Source organism: Syngnathus leptorhynchus, chromosome 22 (assembly GCF_054491065.1).
Source record: "Syngnathus leptorhynchus isolate UIUO chromosome 22, UIUO_Slep, whole genome shotgun sequence".
NCBI lineage: Eukaryota > Metazoa > Chordata > Actinopteri > Syngnathiformes > Syngnathidae > Syngnathus > Syngnathus leptorhynchus.
Genome location: NC_141216.1, coordinates 2,111,605 through 2,138,499, shown reverse-complemented (window position 1 = coordinate 2,138,499; position 26,895 = coordinate 2,111,605). Strand labels below are relative to the sequence as shown.

The 26,895-nt window shown below is 48.4% G+C and overlaps 5 protein-coding genes across 9 annotated transcripts in view; 3 read left to right on the top strand and 2 right to left on the bottom strand.

Annotated features, from left to right (window-relative positions):
* Positions 1-2,815, top strand: part of ctbp2l (C-terminal binding protein 2, like) — a 29,083-nt gene extending 26,268 nt beyond the window's left edge. Inside the window, exons 6-11 of one of the 2 annotated variants that reach the window (XM_085903282.1) lie at positions 37-251; positions 319-449; positions 518-645; positions 716-833; positions 1,116-1,190; positions 1,661-1,806. In XM_085903282.1, coding sequence (XP_085759408.1) covers positions 37-251; positions 319-449; positions 518-645; positions 716-833; positions 1,116-1,179 — 656 coding nt within the window. In that variant the 3' untranslated portion in view covers positions 1,180-1,190; positions 1,661-1,806. Of the gene's footprint in view, positions 1-36; positions 252-318; positions 450-517; positions 646-715; positions 834-1,115; positions 1,191-1,660 lie in introns of both variants that reach the window. The other variant, XM_085903281.1, reaches the window with a different exon arrangement.
* A 574-nt stretch (positions 2,816-3,389) lies between these two features.
* On the bottom strand, positions 3,390-7,999 carry zranb1a (zinc finger, RAN-binding domain containing 1a). The gene is made up of 10 exons (XM_085903268.1): positions 7,631-7,999; positions 6,341-7,179; positions 5,317-5,504; positions 5,100-5,253; positions 4,947-5,018; positions 4,683-4,881; positions 4,494-4,614; positions 4,257-4,386; positions 3,946-4,178; positions 3,390-3,853 (listed from the first exon to the last, which is right to left on the bottom strand). Exons 2-10 carry the CDS (start codon positions 7,167-7,169, stop codon positions 3,638-3,640), a joined length of 2,142 nt encoding a protein of 713 aa, XP_085759394.1. The 5' UTR covers positions 7,170-7,179; positions 7,631-7,999; the 3' UTR covers positions 3,390-3,637.
* hpdl (4-hydroxyphenylpyruvate dioxygenase-like) lies at positions 7,656-10,870 on the top strand. Its single transcript, XM_085903286.1, is given in 6 exon segments — positions 7,656-9,232; positions 9,441-9,607; positions 9,687-9,838; positions 10,160-10,278; positions 10,440-10,599; positions 10,601-10,870. Coding segments are annotated over 6 exon segments (1,284 nt in total). The 5' UTR covers positions 7,656-8,576; the 3' UTR covers positions 10,631-10,870.
* lhpp (phospholysine phosphohistidine inorganic pyrophosphate phosphatase) lies at positions 9,381-25,972 on the bottom strand. Of its 4 annotated transcripts, XM_085903289.1 has the most exons (10): positions 25,804-25,972; positions 25,399-25,586; positions 25,047-25,200; positions 24,902-24,965; positions 24,720-24,812; positions 24,525-24,616; positions 19,337-19,437; positions 11,656-11,713; positions 10,791-10,933; positions 9,381-10,709 (listed from the first exon to the last, which is right to left on the bottom strand). In XM_085903289.1, the coding sequence occupies exons 1-7, from the start codon at positions 25,932-25,934 to the stop codon at positions 19,338-19,340; spliced, it is 822 nt and encodes a 273-aa protein (XP_085759415.1). In that variant the 5' UTR covers positions 25,935-25,972; the 3' UTR covers positions 9,381-10,709; positions 10,791-10,933; positions 11,656-11,713; position 19,337. The 4 variants fall into 4 exon arrangements, with proteins under 4 accessions (XP_085759415.1, XP_085759417.1, XP_085759418.1 ...); XM_085903291.1 differs by lacking the exon at positions 10,791-10,933; XM_085903292.1 differs by lacking the exons at positions 9,381-10,709; positions 10,791-10,933; positions 11,656-11,713 and adding an exon at positions 12,259-13,642.
* fam53b (family with sequence similarity 53 member B) lies at positions 12,251-17,401 on the top strand. Its single transcript, XM_085903287.1, has 5 exons — positions 12,251-12,419; positions 15,006-15,144; positions 15,455-15,509; positions 15,624-16,246; positions 16,838-17,401. Exons 2-5 carry the CDS (start codon positions 15,058-15,060, stop codon positions 17,090-17,092), a joined length of 1,020 nt encoding a protein of 339 aa, XP_085759413.1. The 5' UTR covers positions 12,251-12,419; positions 15,006-15,057; the 3' UTR covers positions 17,093-17,401.
* Positions 25,973-26,895: the final 923 nt, after the last annotated feature.

Sequence of the window (26,895 nt, the reverse complement as noted above, 5' to 3'; positions counted from 1 at the left end):
TAAAGCGTCTTTGACAGCACAGTCTGTTGTCATCAGGTCGTTCGGGGCAGGCGGTGGCGGTGCGCGCCAAGGTGTTCGGCTTCAACGTGCTGTTCTACGACCCGTACCTGCAAGACGGGCTGGAGCGCTCGCTGGGCGTGCAGCGCGTCTACACACTGCAGGACCTTCTATACCAGAGCGACTGCGTCTCCCTGCACTGCAACCTCAACGAGCACAACCACCACCTCATCAACGACTTTACCATCAAACAGGTGCGTGCGCTTTTATTGCCCCCGATGTTGCCGCATTTTCCACGTCCTTGCGCGTTTGTGCGTGTAGATGCGTCAGGGAGCATTCCTCGTAAACACAGCCCGGGGCGGCCTGGTGGACGAGAAGGCCCTGGCCCAGGCCCTGAAGGAGGGCAGGATACGCGGGGCCGCCTTGGACGTCCATGAAACGGAGCCCTTTAGGTCGGTCGAGGTCCATGAATGTTCTCTCCGTACAGCTAGCAAAGTATCTTGAAATCGTTTGTGCTCAGCTTTGCTCAAGGCCCCCTGAAAGACGCGCCCAACTTGATCTGCACACCTCACACCGCCTGGTACAGCGAGCAGGCGTCCCTGGAGATGAGGGAGGCCGCCGCCACGGAGATCCGAAGAGCCATCACAGGTAGGCGCCGCACTTGGCTCAGGCTGCCGGCAGTCGACCGACGCCTCCTTTACGTGGTGTCGCGCAACAGGCCGCATCCCGGACAGCTTAAGAAACTGCGTCAACAAGGAGTTCTTCGTTACCACGGCGCCCTGGGCCGTGATGGACCAACCCGCCGTTCATCCCGAACTCAACGGTGCAGCCTACAGGTGACCTCACAAAAATAGCCTCCAATTGACATATTTAATCGACATGAAAAGGCAGCTTTAGTCAAGTCATTTTAGAAATAGTGTGAAGAGTAATTACCATCGGACAAATCTAAAATAATTGACTTTCATGTTGTGTCATCGCTGTCCAACCAAAAGCACGCATCACGCCAAATAAGAAAATGTGGCGATGACGTGTTTTTGACGCTTGAAGTGGAAGCTCCCGCGTGTCACACGCCAATGTGTTGTCGTCATGTCTGCCTGCGTTGTTGTCATTCCACGCAGCCACGTCAACCAAACACTGCCGGCCGCCGCTACCGGCCTTCCCCAAGACAAAATAAACGCCTAGATGGGGAGCAGGTAAACGCACCGGGAGTGGCTACTAGAGCGCCACCCACACTTACCTTTCAACCCCCCCTCTAGTAAACATATGGCTCATTCCACTATTGCAAGACAATTCAAGCGCTGACATTTTCCAAAAAGTGAACATTTATTTTAGAATATTTTATTGTGTCTGTTACAGATACTCAGGCACCTACATTTCTACTTCAAACATAAAGCGAGTTGTTGGGGGTTATTTTGTCTTCCAAATATTTGGGGATCATTTTATTTTCAGGCAGAAAATGTCCTCCAATTCTGGAATGAACATAAGTAGTCAGATTTTAGAGTGGCTGATTTCTTTCTCCCGCTATGCTCCGCCTACTTACTGTAAGGTAAAAAGGGGCTCTCTACTTGTCGGATCCGTTCCCGATCCTCTCTCCGCCGGCCTTGTAACTTGTTTTCATTTCAACTGTGCAGTTTTGTAACTTGTTGTGCTCTGCTTCCACCAGATACCCGCCGGGCGTGGTGGGCGTGGCACCAGGCGGCCTTGCCGGAGCGCTAGAGGGCATGGTGCCCGGAGGGGTGCCCATCGCCCACACCCTGCCCTCCGGCACCCACCCCTCGCAGGCCCCGTCGCCCAACCAGCCTTCCAAACACGGCGAGCCCAGAGAGCACCTCACCGAGCAATAGCGGCCAGAACGGACCGCCAGGCCTCCCCCCCCCCTTCATTCCCAGCCCCTTGCAGCACCCCCGCCCTCCCCCCTTCAACCGGGACCAAGAGACAGTGCCCCCATTCCGACAGGTTCCAGTGGAATTTGTACTTGGAACGTCTTGTTTATATATTTTTATTTTTCGGGGGGAGAGGGGACTGCAGTCTTTGTTTTGGGAACATGCATCAGCAACCCAGCGTCTATTTTTTTGAAAGCCTTCTCTATCCCCAAGCCGCCACCCTTTGACCCACCCAGCCATCTTTCCAACTAATGTGTGTTGTTTAGGCCCCATAGTTGTAAACACTTAACTAATAAGGAAAAAAAGTCAGCTGAAAATCAATTAGTGATTAGTAAAACAAAACATTGTGCACTTGATTGTTGATTAATTCCAATGTGATGACAACGTTAACGACTCAGGAATACCCCGCCTCTTTTTTTTCCCTCAGTTTTCTCCGAGACCTGGGGGAGGAACTGACAAAATACAATTGACATCTCCAGTCCAGTGTTTGAAGAGTTTGACAGAGTCCTGTTAGATTGCTGTCACTTAGTTGGATGTTCCTATTAAGCCTTGTCACGTGTGTTCCCACTTACTCCTCCTCCTTCTATTTTCTTTGTTCAGGCTCATCCTGTACTCTTGTCAAAAGCAATAGCGGAAAATTCCCGTCTGTAGTTTGGCATAGCAGAATGAGGCAGCCCCCCCCCCCCCCCCCCCCCGGAAAGTTTGATTCTGTTTTTAGCGTGAGTATTTGTATTTGTTTCTTGTATCAGGTGAACATTTAGCATTCAGTGCAGTTCCAATAAAAAAGTTCAAGTAAAAAATATTCTGAAATACCTTGTTTCTAAATTGTGTTATTTCATTTTGGGGCCACAGGAGGGCGCTCAAATGCATTAGTTTCATTTGGTATTATTCAAATAGTACATTGCCAAGGTATATATTTAAATAATACATGAATTTTAGTCTATAGTAAATAGATTTTGCATAATATGGTACTTTTATAAACAGCAAACATGTTTGGAAATAAATCTTAAATGATAAGAACAAGGCATTTAGATGATGATTTAGATGGCTTTAGATGATTTGTTTTTCTTGTTCATATTTTTTTAATTTAAATATATAGCTGTAAAAATCCTGAGTGGTAAGATTGTTGAAGGTGGATTAAATGTATCATTTAGCTGCCCACTAAATACTTTAATAATTAATAGAATTTATAAATTAATTAATAAATGAATAAATCTTATATTATTTTATTATTGTAATTCTTAATCTTTCTTTTTTTGGACTAACATTAAAAGAGCTCTAGCAGCAAATTGCGCCTTCCAGATGCCAGACACACAAGTGAAAGAAAACAAAAAGACAAGCAAGATGCAAGTGAATCAACTTTAAGCGTATGAATGCACTCCAAAAACAAAGTGTTTGCTTCTTTCCCCCCGGCCCCCGCCACTTCTGAGCTACTAAGTCTCAATGTAAAAATGTCTGTATAGTGCCCCCCCCCCCCCATTTCACAGAATGCAGCTGTTATGTTGTGCAAAAAAAAAAAAAAAAAGAATAAATAGCATCAATAATGATCAAACAGGCCAGGGTGGGGTCGAGGGGCTTTCTCAGCTAAATGTCTGTCAGGCGAGTTGCAAACAACAACCAAAAACTAGTGCGCTTTTTCTTAAGGATGAAATAATAAGTACTGGGAAGACTGCATCACATGCAAGAAAATAGTCCTTGTGACATTTTGCGCATTTGTTTTGTGTCGTCTTTTTTTCAAGCGCCTGCCTGCCTGCCACTCACTCGTCTTCGTCGTCCTCCTCCTCGCCGTCGGAGAGGGCGGCGCAGGGTCGTATCTGTCGGTACGTGTCCAGCCACTTCTCCAGCATCTGCGTGACCAGCGGGTGGTTGCGGCGCCGCGAGCTCTTCTGCATGGCGGCCAGCATACCGCCGTCGGTCACGCTGCAGTCCAGCCACGAGCGCAGAAGCTTCTCCTGCTGCTCCTCGTTGCCCATCTGCAGGGAAAAGCCGACACAAGCGCACATTTTGGAACAATTCATTTTTATTTATTTATTTATTTTAAATCAAGCATCCGACGGCAGCGTACCTCTTGCGCAGACAGGAAGTGGATGTGCAGCAGCTTGCGTTCGCTGTCCACCAGAGGCAGAAAGGTGACGGTGACGTCGTCGTCCGTGTTGAGGTTGGCGCCCGCGCCGCGATTGTCTCCGTAGCCGTCGTTCTCCATGGCCACCAGGGCCGAAAAGTGGCCGCGCGTGTAGCCCAGAGCGATGGGGCTCTTCCAGCAGAAGCTCTGCTCCCACAGCAGCGGCAGGTACACGCCTGCATCAAACATGGTCATATGGGCGCGTTGGATTTGACAGAGAGCTACGTTGTCAACCAAACGATGCGTGCGCTCACCTTGAAATCGGGTGTATCCTAACGTCTCTCCTCGGAAACTTTTGTAGTACTTCACGCCGTAAACGATGATGGGCCTGCGGAGGATGTGTGCCAGCACGAAAATGTGGGTCTGCTCCAGGCTTGCCCCGGGCTGCACCCAGAGAAACGCAAAGAAAAAAAAAAAAAAAAAAGAAAACAGTTCTCCTGTTATGCTTGCAAGTTCAGATGGCCGTCATCACATGACTACAGGATGCTCACCTGGCTGGCCAGGGACAAGATGAAGGCCCAGTCCTCCTGCCACTGCTCCTCCCGCACCGAGAAGTGAAGACCGAAGCTTTGAGAGTACCACGATTCCCACTCCTTCCAGCGAGTGTAAAACCTAAGCAAAAAAAAAAATAGAAGTGATTCTTCACATAATGAGGCAGGCGGACTGTTTTGCCAACTCACCAGTGCGAGCAGTCGTGCAGGCTGTCGTGGAGGGTCTTGCGCAGGACCGAGTCCTTGTCGTAGATGCCCCACGTGGCCTGCAGGACCGAGTCCAGGAGGCAGTCCCCGGCCGTGCGGTTCCACAACGCGTAGAGGCGGCTGTCCAGACGCGTGCCCAGCTCCATGGACCAGTTAATGACCGGCGATTCTTCCTCCAGTTCTGCGCAGGTCAGACAAGATGGCGTCAGAGCTATTTGCAGCTCTCAGAATAAACACGGGGCTCACCTTTCTGCACGTCCCGATCTAAAACCTCATCGAACAGTTTCTCCTGGACGGCCGGAGGCAGGTCCTCGATATCTGCGGGAGAGCCCGGCGGAGCAGTCAGAAGACGGAGCATGACACAAAAGGCGTCGTTGCAAAACGGAGGGCCCGAGTTACCGGCGGGCAGCGTGAAGGTGACCAGGTCGCTCAGGAAGTAGCAGGCAAAGTCGCCTTTGCGTTGATGCAGCGACGCCGTGATCTCCCTGCGGATCTGCTCCGTCAGCTCGGGACACACCATGGACGGGATGCACTTGGCCGCTTGCTGATTGACCTGAAGGGGAAACGCCGGGGATGCGTGGATGGCTCGGCGACAGCGTGCGGCAGACCGACTGACCTCTGTGAGGAGCACGGCCAGCATATCCTGCCGCTGAAAGCGAATGGCCAGGTGCACCAGCGTGAAGCCCACGTCGAACGCAGACGCCCGGTTGAGTAGATGCACCTCGTCGGCGGTCAGCTGCCGGGCGATGTCGCCGCCCGACGACTTGTACGCCTCCACCGTCGCCAGGTCTCCTTCCACGACGCCTGCGTTCAAGCAAACCAAATTCATCCCGGTGCGACATATTTGGCCAAATGAAAAACAACATTCGGAATGATCAGTTGGAATGCGTGGGTGGATGGATGGATGGCTGCACTCGAGGAAGTGCTCGACCGCCCTCGGAGGCGCCGGACACTTCCTGGAGCGCTGGGAACGCTCGCGACGTGTATTGTTTGCTGACACTCACATGGGTGAACTTTCAAGTTACTGCTAAGCTTTGTTTACATCCCCCAAGACAACAAACATGAGAAAGCATTGCGCAACACTTTTGCATTCGCTGTCAACAATATCTCGGCCTCAGGTTGAGCCAGGAGGAAACTTGCGTTAAGTTTGACATTTCTAAGAGGCTGCACTTATTTTCTTCAAATGGATGCAAATGAATGCTAGGAAAAGAAAGACATTGGACTTTTGCAAAATTCTATTTCAAGGCTATAACACAGTTGATAAATGCGTGGCAGCAAAAGATTTGCGCTGTGTTTTGCCCTAGCATTCTATTTTGGAGGTGTTTACAAGGAAGGGGTGGGGGAGGGGGGTCTTTTGAGCGCCGGCCAGGTCCTCGCGGCCGCTCTGCCCATGACCAGCCCGGCCGGCAGCTGGGCCACCAGGCGCCCTCTCTGAGCTCCTCAAAGGCCCTCTTCACCAGAAGCCACAAAGGAGCCGTGTCCTGCTCTCGCGCACGCCGTCTGTCGCCGCCCGGCGCAACAAGCACGGCCAGTCGGCCGCTTTGAAAAGCCGTGCCAATCCATTGAGTTTTCTTGACTCAAACTGAAATGGCGCTAGAACCATTTTGACCCTTTCATTTTTCCCTGAGAGACAAACTCACCGGCGCAGGCGCTGAGAAAGAGCCAGTCCGTTTTCCTCATCCGGTTTCGTATCTGCTTGAGCTTTTTAAAGTCCATCTCCTGCTCCTCCTTGCCGCTCACGGCTCCCGCCGCCAGCTCGATCCTCTGGAAGTCCCTTTGGACGTTGTCCTCCCTCTTGGCCAAGGGAGGCGACCTCCTCTGAGCCAGAGGACCCACGCCGGTGCTGGAGCCGCCCACGCTCCACCGAGACCGGTCCTGTTCGTTGATAATAGGCGAGAGCTCGGCGGACGGGGCGGCCAGCTCGATAGCCCGCGGGTGGTCGCACACTACGCACACGAGTGTTATGGGCGAGTTCTGATAAGTGCACGACGGGCACATCCAGTACTGCTGGTGGGTGTTGAGGCGGTTGCGGTCATTGTATTCCTCGCACGGGTCCACGGGAGAGCGAGGCGGCGCCGGGCGGCAGCCGGAGGTGTGGGGCGACTCGGTAGGGCTGCCGCTTTTGGGACGCTGGCACAGACACTGTGTGCAGCGGACGGCTCGGGGCCAGTTCAGGTAGGTGCACATGTGGCAGGACCACTTGGTGGCGATCTCGACCATGCTGGCCGGACGGACGCGGGGCCTGGCGCTGGAGTCCGGGCAGATGAGGATGCTGCCGCTGCCGCCCTCGTTGGCGGGGAGGTCCCAGGGGCCTCGCGTCGGGTCCAAGTCTGACCCGCTTTTGTACGGCTCCTCCGTGATGATGGGACCCCGGGACCTGTGAGCGCGGCACATGGTGCACTTGGTGGCTGAGGGCCAGTTCTCGTAGGTGCAGTAGTCACAGGCCCATTTCTCCCTCGGGTCCGTCATTGTGGATCACCTGCGGGGCGGAACAGGTGTCAAACAAGAATAACTTGATGTGGGCCGCTAAAGCAAGTCATGTGCATTTACTTCTAACATCTGAATCCAAATTTGAAAAGATCAAGATACATTGCAAATCCAAACTCCAAGTCATGTTTTCAAAAAGTAGGCGTGGGAGAGGACTGTACTATTGTGATCACCTCTGAACCTCATTTGGACTTTTTGCAGAAATGACATGCCATTTTTAACTACCAAATCCACTGATGTGAATTTAGCAATAGAGATGACACTTTTTTTTGTGTGTGAAATTTTTGATGAGGCCAGCAACGAATATGAGTTTGACAGCTGCTATTTAAATAAACTATAGTGCATGCTAGCTGTCTTAGCATACTCTGCTAGCCTGACGACGCATTTTGCAATGGCAGGATCCAAACATTTGATAGTGTCTATGAAGTATGCCAGGCTCTTACCGTCTCCTTAAGGTGTTGTCAGGAGAAGCACAACAAACCCGTGTTGTTCTTGCTGTACGTTCCCCCTTCTTCTTCTTCTTCTTCTTCTTCCGCCGCCGCCTACTGTTGGACAAATCTATCCCGAACCGACGTATTAAACCGCCGTTTGTACTCTCTCATGTTTACCTCAATGGACACGATCACCAATCTGCGGAAGAAATAGCCCGATCGTCGGCCGAGACCTTCGTTTATTTTGTTTTGATTTGGCTTTTTTTTTTTTTTTTTTTACACGGACTATGTTGTTTAATGGCGGCGACACGGAGACGAAAGCGTAGCTTGAGCCAAAATAAAGCTGGGCCTAGTGACGTCACAAATCAGCTGGACCAGCGCTCGTTGCGATTGGACGAAAGTGGGAAGACAACGGTGTTACGTTCACGGCGGGTCGAGGGAAAAGAGAACGCGACAAAGTCACGAGGCGTTCAAGTACACTGTGACATAAATTTTCGAGGAAATCAAGGCACTTGAAAAAGTTGCTTTTGAAAGTTTTTTTGGGGGGTTAAATATTTTAAACAAGGCGGTTCATGCTCTCAAATGAATTGCAGTAAGCGCACAGGGGAAAAAAAAATAACTACAACAGCAAAATGAATAAAAGGATTGTGTGGTTGTTACATGAATAACCTTGGACGACAAGGTAAATGGCAACGTAGGAATTAACATATATTGTAAATATATATTGCATATGAGCACATGAAAGTTGTGGCAGTGCATAAAGTAAACGTAACATGTCTTCGTAACTACAGGATTTTGTCACATAACCGTGAGTGATTTGACAGGAAAATAGTTATGGATATTGATTATTTTTTTCCCCCCCAAATGCCTTGGGCTGTTTGAATAACCACAGAGGGAAAATATGACTCTGTTTTAATATTGACTGGTTTAAGAGACGCACCCAATTATCACATCCGACATGGCTGCCTACGTGAGACGGATGCACCACATCTCTCTGCATGTCTCCAATGTGGACAAACTGGCCAGCGACTTTATTCATAAATTCAAGTTCAACTTGATCGCCACCAGGCTGACGGAGCGGACCCGGCAGCTGGTCTTCAGGACTGGAGCGGCGGTTTTTATTGTCAACGAGAGGGCGAACCGAGTCCATTCTGCCCGGCCCAATGTCGAGCCACCGCAGGCGCAGCAGCTGCAGGCGGAGGAGCAACCGGCGGGATACCTCTACGATATTTCCCCCCACTATCCGGTGGATACGGTGTGCAACGTGTGCTTCGAGGTGGACGACGTTCACGGTACGTTCGAAGCTCTTCGGTGTTTGGGCTGCAGCTTTCCGGTGCCGCCCACCACCGTGCGGGACCACCAGGGGAAGGTCATCTACGCTGTGCTGCGCTCGATAGTGGGCAACGTGTGTCACACCTTGATCGACAAGAGCGAGTACCGGGGAAGCTTTTTGCCCGGCTTTCTGGTTATGGAAGACGGCCAAGAGCAGCAGCAGCTTCCGTGGGCTGGCACGCACGTGGATCACATCACCTATGTGTGTCCCGTCGGCAGCAGCCAGCAAGTCCTGAGTTGGTACCAACAACATTTTGGCTTCCAGAGGTTCTTCATCCATCGGTGAGAAGGACACATTCATTCATTCATTTAGGTCTGATCGATTTAAAAAAAATGCCTTTTGTTTTTCCTCAATATTGCAATCATGGTTTAATGTGCAAATGTATTTTATTCAAAGTTGTCTCCCCATGCTAGGTCAAAAGCATCCCAATTTGGGTTAAACATTGCGTGTTGTTTTTTTGCACAAAACAATCCAGTGGCATCTTTGCAGAAACGACAAGACAGACGGCGGCTTTGTTATCCACCAGAAGGGCATCGGCCTCCGCTTAGCCGCCATGACGTACTGGAAGTGCGACGAGTCCGGCCTTTCGCTGCCCGGCGCACAGCAAGACCAGCCCGACTGCAAGTTTGTTGTTGCGGAATCGCTTCCCGAGCAAGGTGGCGACAGCAGCAAACAAGATGGCATGTCTTGAAGAACCTTTGTTTATTCAATGATCTTGGACTGCCCTCCCTCCAGGCAGTAACCATGTGGACACTTTCTTGGAGGAGCATCGATCGGCGGGGATCCAGCACATCGGGCTGTACACCAAGGACATCGTGGAAGCAGTCCGCAACATGGCCGAAGCCGGCGTGCACTTCTTCTCACCGCCACCTGCCTACTATACCCAAGTATGTGCAAACACCAAATCCGCCAATAGAAATAATTATTACAATAATCATTACACAAACTCCACTCAGCGTGCACCAAGGTTCCTTTCCTAGTCACATGAACTATTTGCTTTTCAAACAAAACTCAAAACCCTTGGCGTCGCTCAGGGCTTCTGTTCTATGAACACTTTTTTGCCACACTTGACTCAATCATTGGTCCTTTACTTCAGACGTTTAACTTCAAATTCACCTTTATTGTAACTTCCATTTTCAGCTTGATGCAAAATTGATGACTAATCTCTGCTAATAACCTTTTGGTTCTTCAAACTTGTGGCATGACAGCAGGGCAAACTGCAGGAGATTGAGGATGCGGGACTGGACGTCCAGAAGTTGGCGCAGCACGGCGTTCTCGTGGACACCGATCCGGAGCAACAGTCCTCGTCAGACAGCGAGACGCAGAGGTGATCATTTTAGAAATACCATATTAGGAATACTGGATGTATTTCCCACCTTGTCGAATCATTGTTGATGATTGCGAGGAATCGTTAATATGATCAGTGTCTTCACGACGGATGATACTACTCTATCACTATTTTCAACAACAGTGACATCTCCTCCCCAGATACCTCCTTCAGGTGTTCTCCAAGGCCATCTTTGAGGAGGACACCTTCTTCCTGGAGTTGATCGAGCGCCGGGGGTCGAGCGGTTTCGGTGAGGGCAACATCCGGGCCCTGTGGAAAATGGTGGAGACCCACATGGATGGCGAGAAGGCGGAGAGCGGACACTAAAAGGGCCCTGCAACGGTCACGTTAAGCGCTTTGACGCTTAATCCAAGTCTGTTTTCAACTGGAGTTGGGTTCTTCTTTCCCTCACCATCAGTGTGTTGGCGTATCTGTGTGAAACAGACATAAGACTTATCAACATGTCATGTACTAAAACAGAAACTTGAATCAAAATGACATAATAAACTCACGTGAAACGTTTTCCTTAATTACCAGACGAGTGCTACTAGTCGTGAAACTAGTTACCTTTGTTGATCTCGAGCTTCCAGTGACGTAGAGAATAAACAAACTAGCGGATCCTGTCACATCATGCCCGCAAATTGTGTAAATTAATCTATGAACGGCAAAGAAACAGAGCGTGGAAATGTGGAAATTACGCAATTCAAACCCAACTGGCACTTACGAGGAAGTCAGTTGTCTACGGCAACCGAGAAAGCTCAGTTGAAATGTAAACAAAAGCTTCATTCATGCTTGTGACGGGTAGAGAGCGCCCTCCTCGGGAGAGATGATCACACTGCAAGTGTGATCATAAACATCCCGAGATGTTTGCACCCCCAAGCACAAATCTTGTCTGCCTTTAACGCAAAAGGCAGACAGTCTAGAAGGTGGGGAGGCACTGGGGGGATTAGTGGCACGCAACAGATGTTACTCCTTGATTAACAAAAGGGTTTCTTTCTGCCAGGGGTGCGGCGCAGTTCCCGCTCTTGTACTACATGACATACATGACTTGAACTGCTAGGCAAACTAGGTTTCCCACCACATGCTAAATCCATAAGATACATGGAGAATCACAAAATAAATGCCCAAAATAATATGCAACCATTGCATCATATTGCTTCATAAAGAACTAACATTGTTTTTATCCTTTTGATTGCATATTTACCATATTTACATTTTACGAGTCCAAATGTACAGCTATCTATTTTCTATATTGCTCGTGAATAACGTGCATGACTGAGAAGATTTTTGAAAAATGACTTGGCCCAAAATGCTATTTGAGGAACAATCTCACAAAATGAACACCAGTGTCAATCAAATGGGGCGCATGATACCTACTGTCATTGTTTGGTGGTTGTACATCAGCGCGGTATTTATCACATCTATATTTTAGCCCCTGAAAAAACAACAAGAGGTGGGTGGTTAGTACAGTGAGACTTTTCTTACTTGAGTACATGATGGGGTTAAAGCAATGTTAAAGGTCACTTCCTGGACATCTGTTTGCCATAAATGTATTTATCATCCTTCCACCCTTTTTAAAGAAGTTTATTCTGGGAGTTTTAGAAAGCTAGATCTTACTACTAACCCCCACTGGGTCACACTGGTATGGTAAAGTGACCAGGTTACAAGTTTTTTTTTATTATGGAAGAACTTTAATGTGTGCTGTAATGGGTTACTTTTCATGACAGGACGGCCGGATCGATCCATTACGTTGAATGCACATATTTTCGAAATGGGCATTGAATAGACAAAAGGGCACACAAGTTGGAAATATGAGTGTTTAACCTGGAAGAACTACAAATATGCTAGCGTTTGTCGTAGAAGATTTGACGTATCGCTGTTCGGATGTCGAATTTAGCCTTGGGAATGTGTAACAACACCCCTCCCGGCTGACCGTGAATGGTGTCGTCCAGTGTGTGATGTCACGTTGGAACGCACAAGTAGCGCAGAGGACTTGAGTAAATGTTGCACTTTATCCCTCAACCTATTTACTGCGTGCGTGACACACGCTGGCTTTGCATTTTTCTATTGTTTTGTTTAAATGTTTAAAAAGGCAGAGCAGATCTCAACATGATCCAGCGACAGTGAAAAGCAACTAGAAGGTAAAGTTAGACCCCCGGACTCATGTTTTGACTATTGCTGCGTTTATGTCAATACAATAGTCGTAAATACGAACTCTGTTGACTAACTTGTTAACTCTTTTAAATGTTTTTCCGATCAAGCCAGGTAGTGATTGTTTGTCATATAATAACTTTATATAGCTCTGAAAACTTTTTTTTACCAGACCGTGATCGTGTTTCTTTTGTCTGTAATGTGTACTTGTTTTAATAGTGTGCATAAATTCACCGAAATTGCGTTTTCCCTCACGCATGGGAGTCTTCATTTACTGTCCTAATTAGATGCCGAAAAGTATGTCACTTATTATTGTTTATTTTTTTGCCCTGTCATGGAAGATAAAGTCGGGAGCTCACATGGGGTACAGTGGCGTGAAAAGGGGTGAAGCAAGTGGGGCTCGGATATCCACCTGAGGGTGGCGTGTGTGTGTGTGTGTGTGTGTGTGTGTGTGTGTGTGTGTGTGTGTGTGTGTGTGTGTGTGCGTGTGTGTGTGTGTGTGTGTGTGTGTGTGTGTGTGTGTGTGTGTGTGTGTGTGTGTGTGTGTGTGTGTGTGTGTGGGAGGGGTACACTTTAGAATTGCTAATAAGATTGCTCAAGGTTATAATTGGGTCATAATCTGATAATGGCAGAAGCAAAAATGGCATACAAATACATTTGAAATGTGCTACACGAGTGCAAAAATGGTTCTATTTTGTATTATTTACTTCCATTTAAATCCAGATAGATTGTTAAACATACCGTTTTGCTAGGGCTTGTTTGATAAGAAAGTGAGATGCGATGCAAAAGGCAATCAATGAAAGGTCTTGCAACACCTTGCCGAGAGCTTTTAAAAAGGTGTTTTATTGTTATTTTTTCTCGTGACTTGTGTGTTCAAGTAAAGGCTATTACACTGGAATGTTGCTTTCTTATGAGTCCAGCAGAACCAGAAGTTGAAGCAGTCCTTGCCGTCAGTCATTCAGTCACGGTGGGGCTCATAAACGCACCCCTTGAACTCCTCGATGTGACAATACATGTGGAAAATATTACACTGCACATTTGACCCTTTCTTTCTTTCTTTCTTTCTTTTTTTACAAGTGCAGACGATCCATTTCTGAGCGGATCGCCACAGACCTCGTGTTTGCTCTCTAGCCTGCGTGTAACATTCTGTGGCCGCTCGTCACGGCAATTTTTTTTTTCCAAAGTAATTCTCCTTTCGTGAGGGGGATCTCAGCTGTTAATGGTGGGGAAAAAAAAAAAAATCAAAAGAGTTACAGTGTTTTATGATTCCGCAGATGATGTACTTACATAACATTTATACATAGTCCAAGATTGTTGGCCGCCTTTTCAAAGTTGGAAACTTCCCATGGGAATGAACAGGAATCAATCAGGAAGTCATTTACAAGATTAGTGGATGATGTCACAGGAAAGCCAAACAATTTCTATGAAACTTGTTCTCAATTCTGAAAGCTTTGGGAATAATAATCTAATAATAATGACGTGGGTTCTCTGAGGCTCTGAATTGGCACTTCTGCAAAACCTTCATCTAAAAGAGACGAGTGCGCTTCTGACAGGGCCCGGTGTTGTCGTGCTGCGCGGGTAGGACGATGTTTGTGTTTTCAATTGTTTGCCCTTAATGGCCTCCGTTTTGGACGTCGCTCCTGCGCTGATGTATACAGTGACGGCGATTATATGTGTGTGGGGGGGATAATTAAACAGCGGCCCCCTTGGGAGCGCGCCTCTGCTTGGTGGCCATGCTGAGCCTTTGTGTTTATGGTAAGCGGGCAGCTGCAAGCTGGAGGAGACCCCCCCCCCCCACGTCTGATGAGCGCCTCATTTCATTCATTCATAAATAGACATAGGTGAACGTAGCCTACTTTGGTATGTTTCTTTTTAGTCCGTCACCCTGGCACCTGCCCTTTAATTCCTAACAACAACTGTCCTTTGAGTGAATTACCACAGCCATTAGGCATGCTGTGTCCAAAAAAATGGTTCCAAGCGTCAATTAGCTTTGGTTATTTGTAGCGTGTCTTTTTTTTTTTTTTTTTTTTATGGCGTGCTTTGTCACAACACACCCTCTACGTTATGACACAAGACAGAGTCCAAACGCGGCAAGTTAAAAGAAGTAGGCCACTACTCGCGTACTTTCTTTTTAAGTCACTTGACACATATATATGTCTGTGTTCCTTTCTTTTGCGTTTTTTTGCAAAATAAATTGGTGAAAATGTCATTCGCTGAGTATTAGCAAATTGCTACGTGCTGCTCGCATCCTCCACGACCAGGAAGGTTGTTTTGATAACCGCAAGGTCGGCTATTTCTGGCCGCCCCCCCCAACAATGAGGATTGACTTACACAACTTTGACTTTGTGAATAATTTTCTCTCCCGAGTTGTCCTTTTAGAACAAAACAAGTGTCGGATTCCGCGGTTTTGGTGACTTGGCGGTTAGAGCCTGTGGTGGTAGTTAAATATAGGTAAATATATTTCAAAAGAAAAATAGACAATTCCAGGAACTAAAAGCTACTAAGTGTTCTTATAAGTGAGAAAATCGTTTTTAGACAATTATGAATGCGCTCAACTTGGTGTGTCTCTCCATCAGAATTGGCCATGGCCCACTTGACTGACACTCACCAGAACAGCTCAGGACCGAGATGTGCGTCGCCATGGTGATCATTTGCAAGAAGAGGCCAGTAAAGGGCGGCGACAATGTAACGTGCAAAAGCGCACAGTTGGGCTCGGTGAGTGACAACAAGTCCAATTTCGATGTTGATTTTACGATGGCAATGAAATTAAGAAGGTCGTTACATTGAATTGCATCACGGTTGAATTTATGGAGCTCTGTCTGTCAGCTACGGCTGGCGTGTTTCTGTCACCCGCTCTCCATTTACTCCACTCGCTGTCACAATAGAGTCGTTGACGTTCCGCAAGTCTGACTCATTTTGTAAATCACGTAGGTGGCGGAGGAGAGCAAGAATTTTGCGCTGCCCTCTGGGCCACATGCAACGACGTCAAGATGCCTGCTTGATTTTTCTGGTCTTACTTCCATAGTTGCGGGCGCAGACCATGAGCCAGGGGACCACGCTCTTCCCTCGTCAACTTGCGGGTAAGACAAAAGTTGAAAAGACCAAAGTCATGACATGTCGTCTTATCTCAGTTGAGGTTCCGGTGAGACTCCGTTGAGGAAGGAATTTAAGCGCGTCTGGTGAATGTTTTGTAGATACGAGGCGATGGTGCGAGGTGGCACGCGGCTGCGCCTCTCCGCAGAGTCCTGTCGGCACGAGCTTGGAGAGTCTTTGGGACGTCCTGCCCGAGGTGCACCGGAGCACTTCCCAATGGGGCTGGGATGTGGGCTCCGCGTCCGGTACCATCAGCAGCCTTCTGCAGGACCTCAGCTTGACGGAGGCCGCCGCATCTTCGCCAGCGGCGCCGCCCAGCAAACGTCAATGCCGTTCGCTTTCCTGCTTCGACGAGCTGCACCGCTCCACCTGGAGACCCCAGGGATCCAGAGTGTGGACGGCGGTTGAAAAGAGGAGGTGCCACAGCGGCGGGAGCGTCCACCGTGGCGGAATGGCTCACACGGGCTTCCCGGCCATCCAGCGCAGCTCCAGCTTCAGCCTCCCCGCCGCCCCGGCCCAGCCCTTCTACCTCTCTCAGGAAGAGATCCCCGAGCCCGTCAGCTCTCCCGATTCCACCCCTGAGCTGGAGCGCCGAGGAGGGCCGGGGGGTCTGGCCCGTAGCCGCTCGCAGCCCTGCGTTCTCAATGACAAGAAGATCGGGGTCAAGCGCAGGAGGCCAGATGACACGCAAAGGCCCTCGCTGGATCTTGCAAAGATGACTCAGGTTGGTGGAGCAGCGTTGATACGCACGAGCGGAATCACCAAAATCACGCCACTCCTTGTCGACACGGAAAGGCGGTCAAACTAGTTTCAGACTAAGTCGTGAAAACCAGTTGCAAAGTCTGCGAGTGAAACAGCTGCGGCAGAGGTCACGCCAGTGGGGCATGTTTGTAAAGATATTGATTGGGATCAATTCAGCTTCAGCGGGCAGATCACACGCCAGGCCAGGCTCGGTCTCCTGAGATATCAATCAGCTTCTATAGTCAAGGTCAGAGTAGATGCTGAACCTGGTAGATGTTTTCACGGAGGGTCTTTCCAGTCATCTCCAGCACGGCCCGTTGGATGATTGCGTGAGCTAGCCAGGGGCTTTGACTGGGCTCCTTTTTTCCGTCAAGCGCGAGGCAGCTGTTCCGTCTTCTCGGCATTAAGATGGGATCATCTTAACGCGCAGCTGTCAGGATCCTGGCATCCCTTCTGCACGAGGTCCTTTCAAGGTCCTCCATGTATGCCTTGATTGTGCCACAATCCCATGTGCCGCACGTGGTGTTGTCACACTTAGAAGCATTACGTTTTTCTTTTTCCTCCATCTTTGCAGAAACTTCAGAACTTCCACAGCCTCAGCTGCCCGGGAATCTCAGGCAAGCCCGGACACAGCGAGGACTTTTCTACCGGCAACGCTTGGGACGACGTTGGGCCTATGACCGAGCACGAGCCGAGCGGCCTCGCCACGCGGGAGGTGGAGCTGCTCCCCACGCATCGTAAAGATAAGGCGGCACTTTGGAGAGGCACCGGGAAGGACGCCTGTCTGCTCGGAGGCGAGCTGGACATTGACCAGATCGAGCGGAATTGAGACTCGAAAGTCTTACGGACAAAAGGACGTTGTTATGCACTCATTTTTGTTGGGAGTGGTCTTAAGCAGGGGTTCTAAGTGTGTCTCAGGAGACAAAGCAATCAGGACGTGTCGAATGTCCAGGTGAAATAACAAGTCTTAACATTTATTTTTCCCTAACCTTGGAGAAATTGCAGCAGGTTTGTACAAACGCTCTGCAGTGGGGAAGACCAAACACACGGGAAAATGTGGCTTCTCTTCAATCGGATTAATATTTCACAATTTGTAACGACAAGCGTATTTCGATATGAATAAAGAGTTTGAAAAGTGCCACGTGTATATTTTCTCTTTATGGATTTAGCGAGTGAAGAATATAATCCGGAGAGGACCTAAACAGGATCTCTGTGGGATACCAACTGAAGTTTTAAAAAGTTATTTTGTATTTAATGCAACAATGCAAACTGACCCAATTAAAGACAAGCCACAGCGTACTTGATGAGCCTGTGTTTGTGAAGCCGACCGAACAAGGATGATGTCGGTCGCTTCTTTTTTTTTTTTTTGGAGTGGGGGGTGATAATTACGGCCAGAGTGACGGAGCTAAACTGCTGTTCACCCCAGAGGTCTAACCCCCAGCCCACGCAGGCTTCCTTGCACTGGGGGAAACAAAAGGGTCTTTTTTTTTTTTGTGCGAGAAGCCCGGCGCTTGTGAATGCGGGCCATGCGTCAGGCCGCTTTGCTAACCTCTCGGCAACCTCAACGGCAAGCAAACGTCCTCAACCACCCCTTGGCAATCAAATGATAGGAAGTGTTCTTTGAGGTCTTATCTAGTGACAGTTGGCTCGACGCTCGCTCTTGTCGTCACACCCTTTTTCTGTAGAAGCGCACCACAAATTTGAAGGAAGTTCACATAGCGAGCTTTGGGCTATCGGAGCTTCAAATAAAATCTCAAATAGCAATTTCAGAGTGTGCAGGTGTGCAGAGTGGAGTTGACACGCTGATTCCCAAGTCAAGGGCAAGAGTGCACTCCAAATACTTCACACTTCAGCCTTAGGTGCTTTTTTTTTTTTGTGTGTGTGAGATTTATGGCTCTTCTGACATAGCATTAGCTACACCTGCACAATTTAAGGGGGTCTCAAAGATATGAATTTTTTGGGACGGAGATGGTCTAACAGACAGACTCCAGGCTTTGTCGCGCCGTCTGCTTAAGGTGTCAGTCGGCTTAGCATTGAAAATGAGATCATCGGCTTAAGAATGAGCTTGCTAGCATTTTACAGCAGGTCGCCACACGGGTTCCTTGGCCAATCAAAAAGAGGCGTGGCGCTTATGTCCTTTTTGGAGCATTTCATGAACTCCAATTGCCCATTAACAGTCAAGCTTGTGTCAGTTCATGGTGAAATGAACCACGAAGCCTTCAATGAATCACTCGCCTATGGGCTTTTGTTCTTGGCGCTGGATCCATTCGGGTACGCTGGAAGCTCCGGGGCAGCCGCCTTCCAACAATCGTTTTTGTTTTGTTCCAGCTGGCCTGCCCGAGCCCAGTTTCTCGCCGAGGCTAAACCTCAGCGCGGGACGCCGGAGTGAATGCTAACGAGCGGTTAATGATGTAACAATAAGGCGGCCGGGCCCCCGGGAAAGGCTTGGCGGTGACGCCGATGATGGTGAGACACTTTGAAAGGAGATTCCAGGGGCCATTGGTCACACTTGGCTTGCGGTTTGTCGTCTCAGCGGCCAAGCTGCTTCCCGTTCCCAGATGTAGGAAAAAGGGAATTCCGGGTAGACATGAAACTATTCCAACGTCTGATAGATTGAGAACTGTCACAGATCATTAAGAACTTTATTGAGTCTAATGTTTATGGACAAAGTAGTGAGACAAGGCATCAATAGTGAGCGTGCTTTCGAGTCGTCATTTGTGAGGCGAGCGTTCTGGTCCGCCAAACTCCACCCGAGGGAAAACGATACGAGCGTAACTGGAGTATGTCGGCATCCAATCTATGACAATCACGTACAGACAGCGTGTGCAGCGGTTACGTCACATGACGATACAAAAAGGAACAACGACTTGGCTTGGTTGAGCAATGTTGTGTAGAGAGACACTTTCGCACGCTACTGACTAAACTGTGACCTAATAATGTTTTTTTTTGTCTGATTTGATTCTTATTTATGTCAATTTAAGAAAGGAAGTTGACTGCTACTGACTTGCTTTTTGAGTTTCCAGATTTTTTGTCATAGACTAATTTCAAGAATTGACACAAAGGTTTCAATCACCTTAGGGTTTCCCCCTGTGGTTGAGGATCACGTCCACAGCCTGGGCCAGGTTGTCGGCCGTCCCGTCGGCCGTCACGCTCGGGTGCCCCTGGTCACTGGGCCTGAGGAGAACCCAAAAGGAGATAGGTTGATGACAGGGTGTCTACCGGAAGATTCCGGTACTAAATTGTTCCCAGGAGATCACAAGAGTGCACGTCAACAAAGTATGCGGCGCTGTCTCGATGCCTACGGGTGCAAAGTACCTACAGGTGAGACTCAAGTGAACCCTGAGATGATGAATGCTACAAAACTATGTGTACACTCAAAGCCTTGTTAAAATAGCAGGTGTGTGTGTGTCTGTAAAAAGCACACGTGTAATTCTGGCAAAATAATAATAGCGTGAAACATTTTTATGCTATTGGTTTGGTATCTGCATCCTATGCAACAGTTGGAAAGAGGAACAAAAGCCCCCCCCCCCTCCCCATGGCGGCCATGTTTGGGCTCGGTGCCGAGCGATGGTTGGCAGATAAGGCGGCGTAATCAGCTGGTGGGGGAAATGCGATCGCTCCCCTCATACAGGCCCCCCTTTTCTTGAAAAGACAAGAGAGGCCTCCTTCATTCATCCGCATGACTGCCCCCAGACTCATTTATGGAGAGGAGGCCTAAATGCCCCCCCCGTCCCCGTCTTGGACTGAGCCACGGGTCGAGGCTCCAGATGGGCACCGGGCCCCCGCGTCCACCCCATGTGCTGAGTGTGTGGCACACACACCGCCATTAATCTGCGCTCCGAGAGCTCGCCAAGGCACCGTGGCAAATATTTGCACGCCGCCAGAAAGGAGGCCAGGCGCTGGGCTTTGCAAAGAGAAGCTATTGAATGGTGAATGGCGCGGGGAAGCGTTGCCTGCCGTGTGTTTGCGCACGTCTGTTAGCCGTCGGACGTTTGAGCCGCTGATGATCGGGCGGTTGCGTTTCCCGTGCGGCGTCGACGACAACGAATCCACTTCACAAACGTGCAATCTTGCTTTGCTTCATGAATAATGAAGAAGAGAGAGACTAAATGGCAGCATGCAAAATTCAGACAAAGCATCTTGTGTTACCCGATGAGGTAACGCGTCCTTCAGGTCCACGCAATACGGAAGGGACGGCACACACGTGACGTGGCGAGATAGCGGGCCCCGGGTGACTTTCACACGGCCGCGAGGTCATTCAACAAAATGCCGGTCGGGCCGACCGCCAACTCCGATGACTCACGCTCGGCCAAGTCGGTCAATGATCGGCCAGAGACGACGAGTTCTACTCTGCTAGTTGAGATGGCGGGGACTTTTGTCACCATCCTGCGATAAAGCCCAGAAGGTGCCGCACCTAGAAGCTCACAGCCATCTTGGAAGTGGATAGCAGAGTTACACATAATTGAGAGAAAAACCATCAAAGTGGAAATTCAAAGCAGCTGTCGGGCTCCGGTAAAAATGACTGACGTGAGCTGGAAGCAGATACAAATGAGTCACAGCGTCATATTATGTTCCATTTCATGTTTGAAGCAGACGTGTCAAGTGTCAGCTTCAAATGTGACTTTCAGCTGCCTTAGAGAAAACCGTTAAATTGGGCCTTTTTTATTTTTTTTAGCACGCCGCGGGAATGCAGATAAGACCCAAATGAGGGTCGACGTAGAAACCTCAAGTGACACGATTTTGGTCTGAGGGTGGTGATGTGCCGAATACGCCCTCGCTGTTAATCACAAGTGCCAGGCGGCGGCTAGTCCCAGATGCTAACGTAGCATTCTATACGCTCAACTACTTCTGGTCTGACAAGTCATTCTGGACCTGCATACTTCAAGGTCATTCTCATCAGATAAACTCTTACAGCAACTCATCTGCTTTTTTTTTTTTTTTTTTTTTTTTTTTTTTTTAATTAATTCACGAGACTGTGTGAATGAGAAAAACGTCGTATATAACTTCACCTGGCTTCGCCGAGGGGGGAAATCCCGTTAATGAGCGAAGCGGCGGAGACGCCGAAAAGAAAAAACAGTCATCGGGCCAACGCGAGGGTGGAAAAACCCACCAGTCGGTTTGCTGCCGAGGTTTTCACAGCGCACCAATGAGAGCAGGCTTGGCGAGAAAAGCACCTTTCTCACCCTCACGAAAACAAACTCCGTAAAGGGAAAGCTGCCGCTGTGTGACGTCACACGTTTTAAACGCAAAGAATGCTCTGAATGAGGTAAAGAAAGACAAAAGCGTCTTTCTGCTCGCACGGTCTTTCATGACACGATGCAGCTGCGGCGCTGCAGACTCAACTGAGGCGGCAGTGTTATGTCAACAGACGGTGACAGATGTTTAAATCTGTGGCCTTCACACACACTCAGATGGCCACCTGACTGCAAACGTTGAGTCGAGCAGCTGAGGTTGCTTAAGCAGATAGAAGGCGCCCGAGAGCGAGACGAGATGGAGGATCCCCAAACTGACAAAAAGCGTTCGCAAAGTTCTTGTTCCTTTCCAACGCAAACACAGCTCAAGCTGAACAAGCAGGAAGTTTCATTTTGGATCTCTTGGATTGTTAGAGCTTCAATTTAGCATTTGCCAACCTTGGGCTTTAAACCATTTTCATTAATTCTAACATCAAGATAGTCCTTTATAAAAAAACAAACACTATAACCGGGCAAAATAAGCAGTACAAACACACCAGAATCTCTTTTTAATAAAGTTTTCCATACCGTGCAGTAGTCACTCGACACCGCTACTTAAATGGGGAATTAGCAATTTATGCGATCCTGCACTCGTTGAACCCGGCGTTCCCCAGGGCTGAGTCTTATGCCTATGGCTTTTGTTTTCTCTTAACACATCGTTATCCTTCATGGACAAAATATTTTCACCGACTCAAATGCAGAAGAGACAGCGATAAAACAACTTTGGCTGCTGACGACTTTCTCAGTCCCCCCCCCTTTGCCTCAATATCGTAACGCGCAAGAGCGTTTTGTGGCAGCTAAGGGACTGCTGAGTCACACACAATTAAAAAGGAAAAATGTGCCAAAAGATATTCGGGAAGTGTGGACTGGCTAATGGTAATTGCAATGTAGGAAGTTAGCAAAAGATCGACATAGTAGCTACTAAGTAAAACCACATTTGCTTTTCTAAGTTATGATAAGTCAAGCAAGGTGTTTGCAATATTTGCAGCATTCCGACGGACAAAGGACTGGCCGACACGCTCCGCTTGGAATCTGAGCTACAAGAGGAAGCAGGAAAGCCTGCAGCCAGAGTGCAGACGGATGTTTCAAACCAGTGATTTCTGCGGAATATTCCACTTAAAGCATGGGATGCAAATGCTAAACGCAGAGAGACCGACGAGTCGGGGAACAAAACGGCGTCCCGGAGTCTGCCGGCCGGACCGGGCAATCGTTGCCAAAATTGATTGCGTTTACATTTCGCTCATAGCTGCCAATTCCGAGCCAAGCAAGTGGAACAACATGGATTAGTCTGGAAGTTAATTAGCAAGCGTCAATGATATTACAGCAAATACATTATGCAAGGCATAACGTAACGTTGACACGATTGTTGGCGCTTCAATCTGTGAAAGAGAAACCGACATGTTCCATTAACAGCGTCATCCAGATAAGCGATAAGACGCACTTGAGGTTAGTGACACCTGATGACACCGATTACAACCCACGCCGACAAAAACAAAAGCGTGGTTGCGGTCCATGTCCTCACAATGAATGGAAATGTATGCAAAGATAAAACATCATCCAACGTTTGTTTTTTGTTCTTGCGGGGTTTTTGTGATGCTTCACGGGCAAAACTCTCACTTCCTGACTGTTGAGCCGTTCCCGAAAGACTATCCCGCCTGACCTGCTGGAAAAACCTGACTTCAGATTTCACGTGCAGCCAAGCGTGGGCGTTTACACTGTAAACCGTTTTGAAGGCGGCAATGGCAGCTGCTGTGCGAAAATGTTTGTCGTGCGTTCTCATCTGCCAAACTTCTATGAGACACCCTCCCTGTTTATTTAGGTGTTCCTAATCATGTGGCCGGTTACACTAATGTTCTTGTGGAGGGATTGGGGGTGGGGGGGGGATGCGGTCTTTCATGTACACTACATGTGAAACTGATTACAGCCTCCATTTGAAGCCTTTTTTTCCCTCTCTCTGCAGCTTTGTCAAATACACTCAAGTCAAATCAAGAAACACACATGACCAACGAGTTCCTTCTGGAAACAGATCCTGCAGGCCCAACAAGATAATCCCATCACAGTTTTTCTCGTTAAATGCGTGGGAAGGAAAAGAAACTTATTTGAATAACATAGTCGCGCTGGGCCGTTTAAACAATGACTGTGGATTATTTCTAGTCATTGTTTACAATTCTACAGAACATTATGGGTGTGACTTTTGCAGTCGTTTGGTTTATTTGTATTGTATGAGTTGGCGGTTATTGTGAATAAATGATGTGCGGAGTCCTGACTGATCTGATAGATTATGTCCCGACTCTACGATAAGAACCTTCAGTGATTTGTGTCTTTTTTCCTGGTCCGGGCCGGGCTGGCCTATTTGCGGCCGGCTCTTTTTCCTTCCAGCCTGATGGGAAGCAGAGGTCTGCGCGGCATCTGCTCCATGTGGAAACAGCTGTGTTTTCCCACATCTGACTGGGAGTTTAGAGCGCGCCTGGGCTCCACCAAACAAAGCTAAAAAAGCTGAAGCAGCCCGCTGCTGCTGCTGCTGCTGCTGCTGCTGCTGCTGTTGTTGTAGCATCCACCAACTGAAGTCATGAAGACATACAAGACGTGCTTTTTCCTAGTTGTCTCCATGAGATGGCACAAACCTGCATTTTAACACGCAGCTTGCACACTTCGCTCCTCCAGCCCACCCCGGAGCCACAAAAGCACTTTTTTTCCTCGCAAAAGTAATCACCAGCCTGCGTCTGTAATTATTCTGTCGCCAAAGCAACTGAGCAGCCTCGTATCATAAATATGTCACCCGTACAGAGATTCCCTTGTGCTATTTTTGGAGGCATCTCAATAAAATGTACTCATCTATAAGTTTGACCCCCCAAAAAAAAGAAACATCAGTGGAATAAACAACTGTTGTCTGGCGCCCTCTATTGACAACTAAGTGAAAGTGTTTTTCCCCAAAGAGCTGGCCAGTATTTTATGTTGTTTACAGCATGTCAAAAAAATTTTTTTCTAATGAATAATTAGAGTTATGTTTTTTTACGGTAATCCACCAACCTGTATTTTCCTGTTCGGACTTGCACACCTTTCATTCCGACTTGCTGGGCACCGCCAACATCGTTCACCAGATCGTCGCCAATCATCATCACCTGCCGGGGTCAATAAAAATGTATTTGTAGTAACAAATCTGTGGTCCAAATGACAAGGTGATGTCCGGGATATTGCTTCTGGGTTTACGCAAAGTATCCCCACCTCATGTGGCTGCAGAGCCATGTCGTTGAGAACGCTCTGGAAGAATGTGGCGGAGGGCTTCCCGATGACCTCAGCCTCCACGTCACAGGCGTACTAGATGACACAAACATGTAAGAAAACCAGAACTAGAACCAGAAGCATCCAATCACGAGCAGTCCCATCTCATGTGGTGGCCACTGTACCTCCAGAGCCTTCATGTAAACTCCCACATCTAGCTTCAGACCATCCGTCTCTTTGTAATACTTTCTGTGGACAGAGAGCGGGAGATACCGTGTTAACCACGCCATGATGAACGTATATGATAAATAAAAATAATATCCACAATACCCTTTCCCGAGAGAGAACAAGGTTGGCTTCTCCAGGCCAATCAGGACCCTGAATGCCTCATTCAAGTTGCCGTAAGAGAACTTTTCAGCCGCGTCGCCAATCACCACGCAATTGGGATCGCTCGTGTCAATACCGTCAAACTCAGGCAGAAGCGCTGTCGGAAGACAAAAAAAATAGGAATGCGATTAATTTCTTCATGCATTGACATTAGTTTTGTGTTTTGGACCATTAATCACATTTGCTTTTTTATTTAGCAGCATGAGCTTCAGGGAAAAAAAATTTTTTCACACTGTTTTAGTATTAGATGGAAAATAAGGAATTAAAAACCACTTGACGTATGAGCAGGCAGTACCATCGTACACCAGCAGGTGGGGCCGCAGCCCTCTTTGCCTCAGCACAGCAACAGCTGCAGGTGCAGGAGAGAAGACCTCACTGACACAAATGTCAAATCCCAATCTTTGGAGTTTGGCCACAAACTTCTCTCTCGCTGCCTGAGTTTCATTGGTACAGAATCTCAACTTCAGGTCGGACGCTTTAAGCCTACGCAAACACATAAAATAAAAGCAAGCCAGTGAAGAAGCCGGTGGCGGTGATGAGATGATCACGAACCACAATCCCATTTTCGCACATTAGACCAATCACAATCTTATCCGTCACTCTTCCGGCCAACCAGAAAGTGTGACGTTACCGAGAAGGGCGAGCCCCCGCGCCAATCTGACCAACCGAGTAAATCTGGTACCTACAGTTACAAACTCACTTCTTCACGGCTTCGACGGAGCCAGGGATGGCCACTCCGTCTCCCTCCCCGCTGTCATACAAAACTCCGCACATGTCCAATATGACGCCTTTTAAATTCGTAGCACAGCTCGGCCAGCAAGTGTCCGCCATGACGAGTACCTATCTCTTTATGCGCATGCGCGACAGCAGCGGGATACCAGCTGTCGACTTCTTAAAGTCGCGTTAGACGACCAAAAAAACATGTTTAAATAAACAGTTTCAAGACACATATTAAACTGAACAAAATAATAATAATAATAAAGACATCAAGAGCCGCACTGTTGATCTTGCAATCAAGGCGAACGTTACAACATGGGGGCGGCTTGGAGTTTGGTTGCGGCGCGGCATTGACACGTATTCGAGGAGCGTTTGCTTGGAACTGCACAAAACTTGTATGGAAATTCTTCCAAAAGAACCTAGGATTTGAATATTTCGAAGGTAGCGAGCCAGTTATGGCGGCGCTGGGCTGAGGGGGAAAGGGAAAAAAAAATAAATAAAAAAAATTGCGCCATAACACATTACGCCTGCTATTATTCTCTTCTCTGGCCATGGCTGGGTCACAGGAAGGTGGTAGTTGGGGTATGGATGAGGGGGATAAGGAAGAGGAGGGGAGTGGGAGTTGGGAAATGGTGGGGAGTAGGGGAGTGAAGCGTCTCAGGGAAGTTGCAGAAAGGCAGAGGAAAGAGGAGACATGGAGGGTTGTAGTAAGGTTTGAAGGAGAGGGTGGAGTGAAGGGTATGGATCCAGTTAAATTGACCAAAGTAATTGGAAAACAGGTTGGAGAGGTGGAGTTTGCGAAAGTGTTGAATGACGGCAATCTGTTGCGTGTGTGTACCTCTGAGGAGCAGGTTGCAAAAGCTCAAAGGCTGCAGGTGGTTGGGAAGAGTGTGGTGGAAAAGGTGGCGAGGGTGGGAGGAGAAGGAAGTAAAGGTGTGATATATGGGATTCCAGTGTCTATGGATGTGAAGGAGATTGTGAGGAGCCTCAAGATGAAGTGTGATGTGGTGCAGGGTGCGCAGCGGTTGACTAGGGGGGTTGAGAAGAGTGTCACTGAGTCTGTGCTAGTGCTATT

Coding starts and splice junctions, on each gene's coding strand:
- fam53b (XM_085903287.1), top strand. CDS start 15,058: ATGTGCGTCGCCATGGTGATCATTTGCAAGAAGAGGCCAGTAAAGGGC. Junction 15,145..15,454: donor AAAGCGCACAGTTGGGCTCG/GTGAGTGACAAC, acceptor TTACTTCCATAG/TTGCGGGCGCAGACCATGAG. Junction 15,510..15,623: donor CTTCCCTCGTCAACTTGCGG/GTAAGACAAAAG, acceptor AATGTTTTGTAG/ATACGAGGCGATGGTGCGAG.
- zranb1a (XM_085903268.1), bottom strand. CDS start 7,169: ATGACGGACCCGAGGGAGAAATGGGCCTGTGACTACTGCACCTACGAG. Junction 5,019..5,099: donor CACCTTCACGCTGCCCGCCG/GTAACTCGGGCC, acceptor GCTCTCCCGCAG/ATATCGAGGACCTGCCTCCG. Junction 4,179..4,256: donor AGGATACACCCGATTTCAAG/GTGAGCGCACGC, acceptor TGTTTGATGCAG/GCGTGTACCTGCCGCTGCTG.
- lhpp (XM_085903289.1), bottom strand. CDS start 25,934: ATGGCGGACACTTGCTGGCCGAGCTGTGCTACGAATTTAAAAGGCGTC. Junction 25,587..25,803: donor TCCGTCGAAGCCGTGAAGAA/GTGAGTTTGTAA, acceptor GTGTTTGCGTAG/GCTTAAAGCGTCCGACCTGA. Junction 25,201..25,398: donor CCACCTGCTGGTGTACGATG/GTACTGCCTGCT, acceptor GTCTTCCGACAG/CGCTTCTGCCTGAGTTTGAC.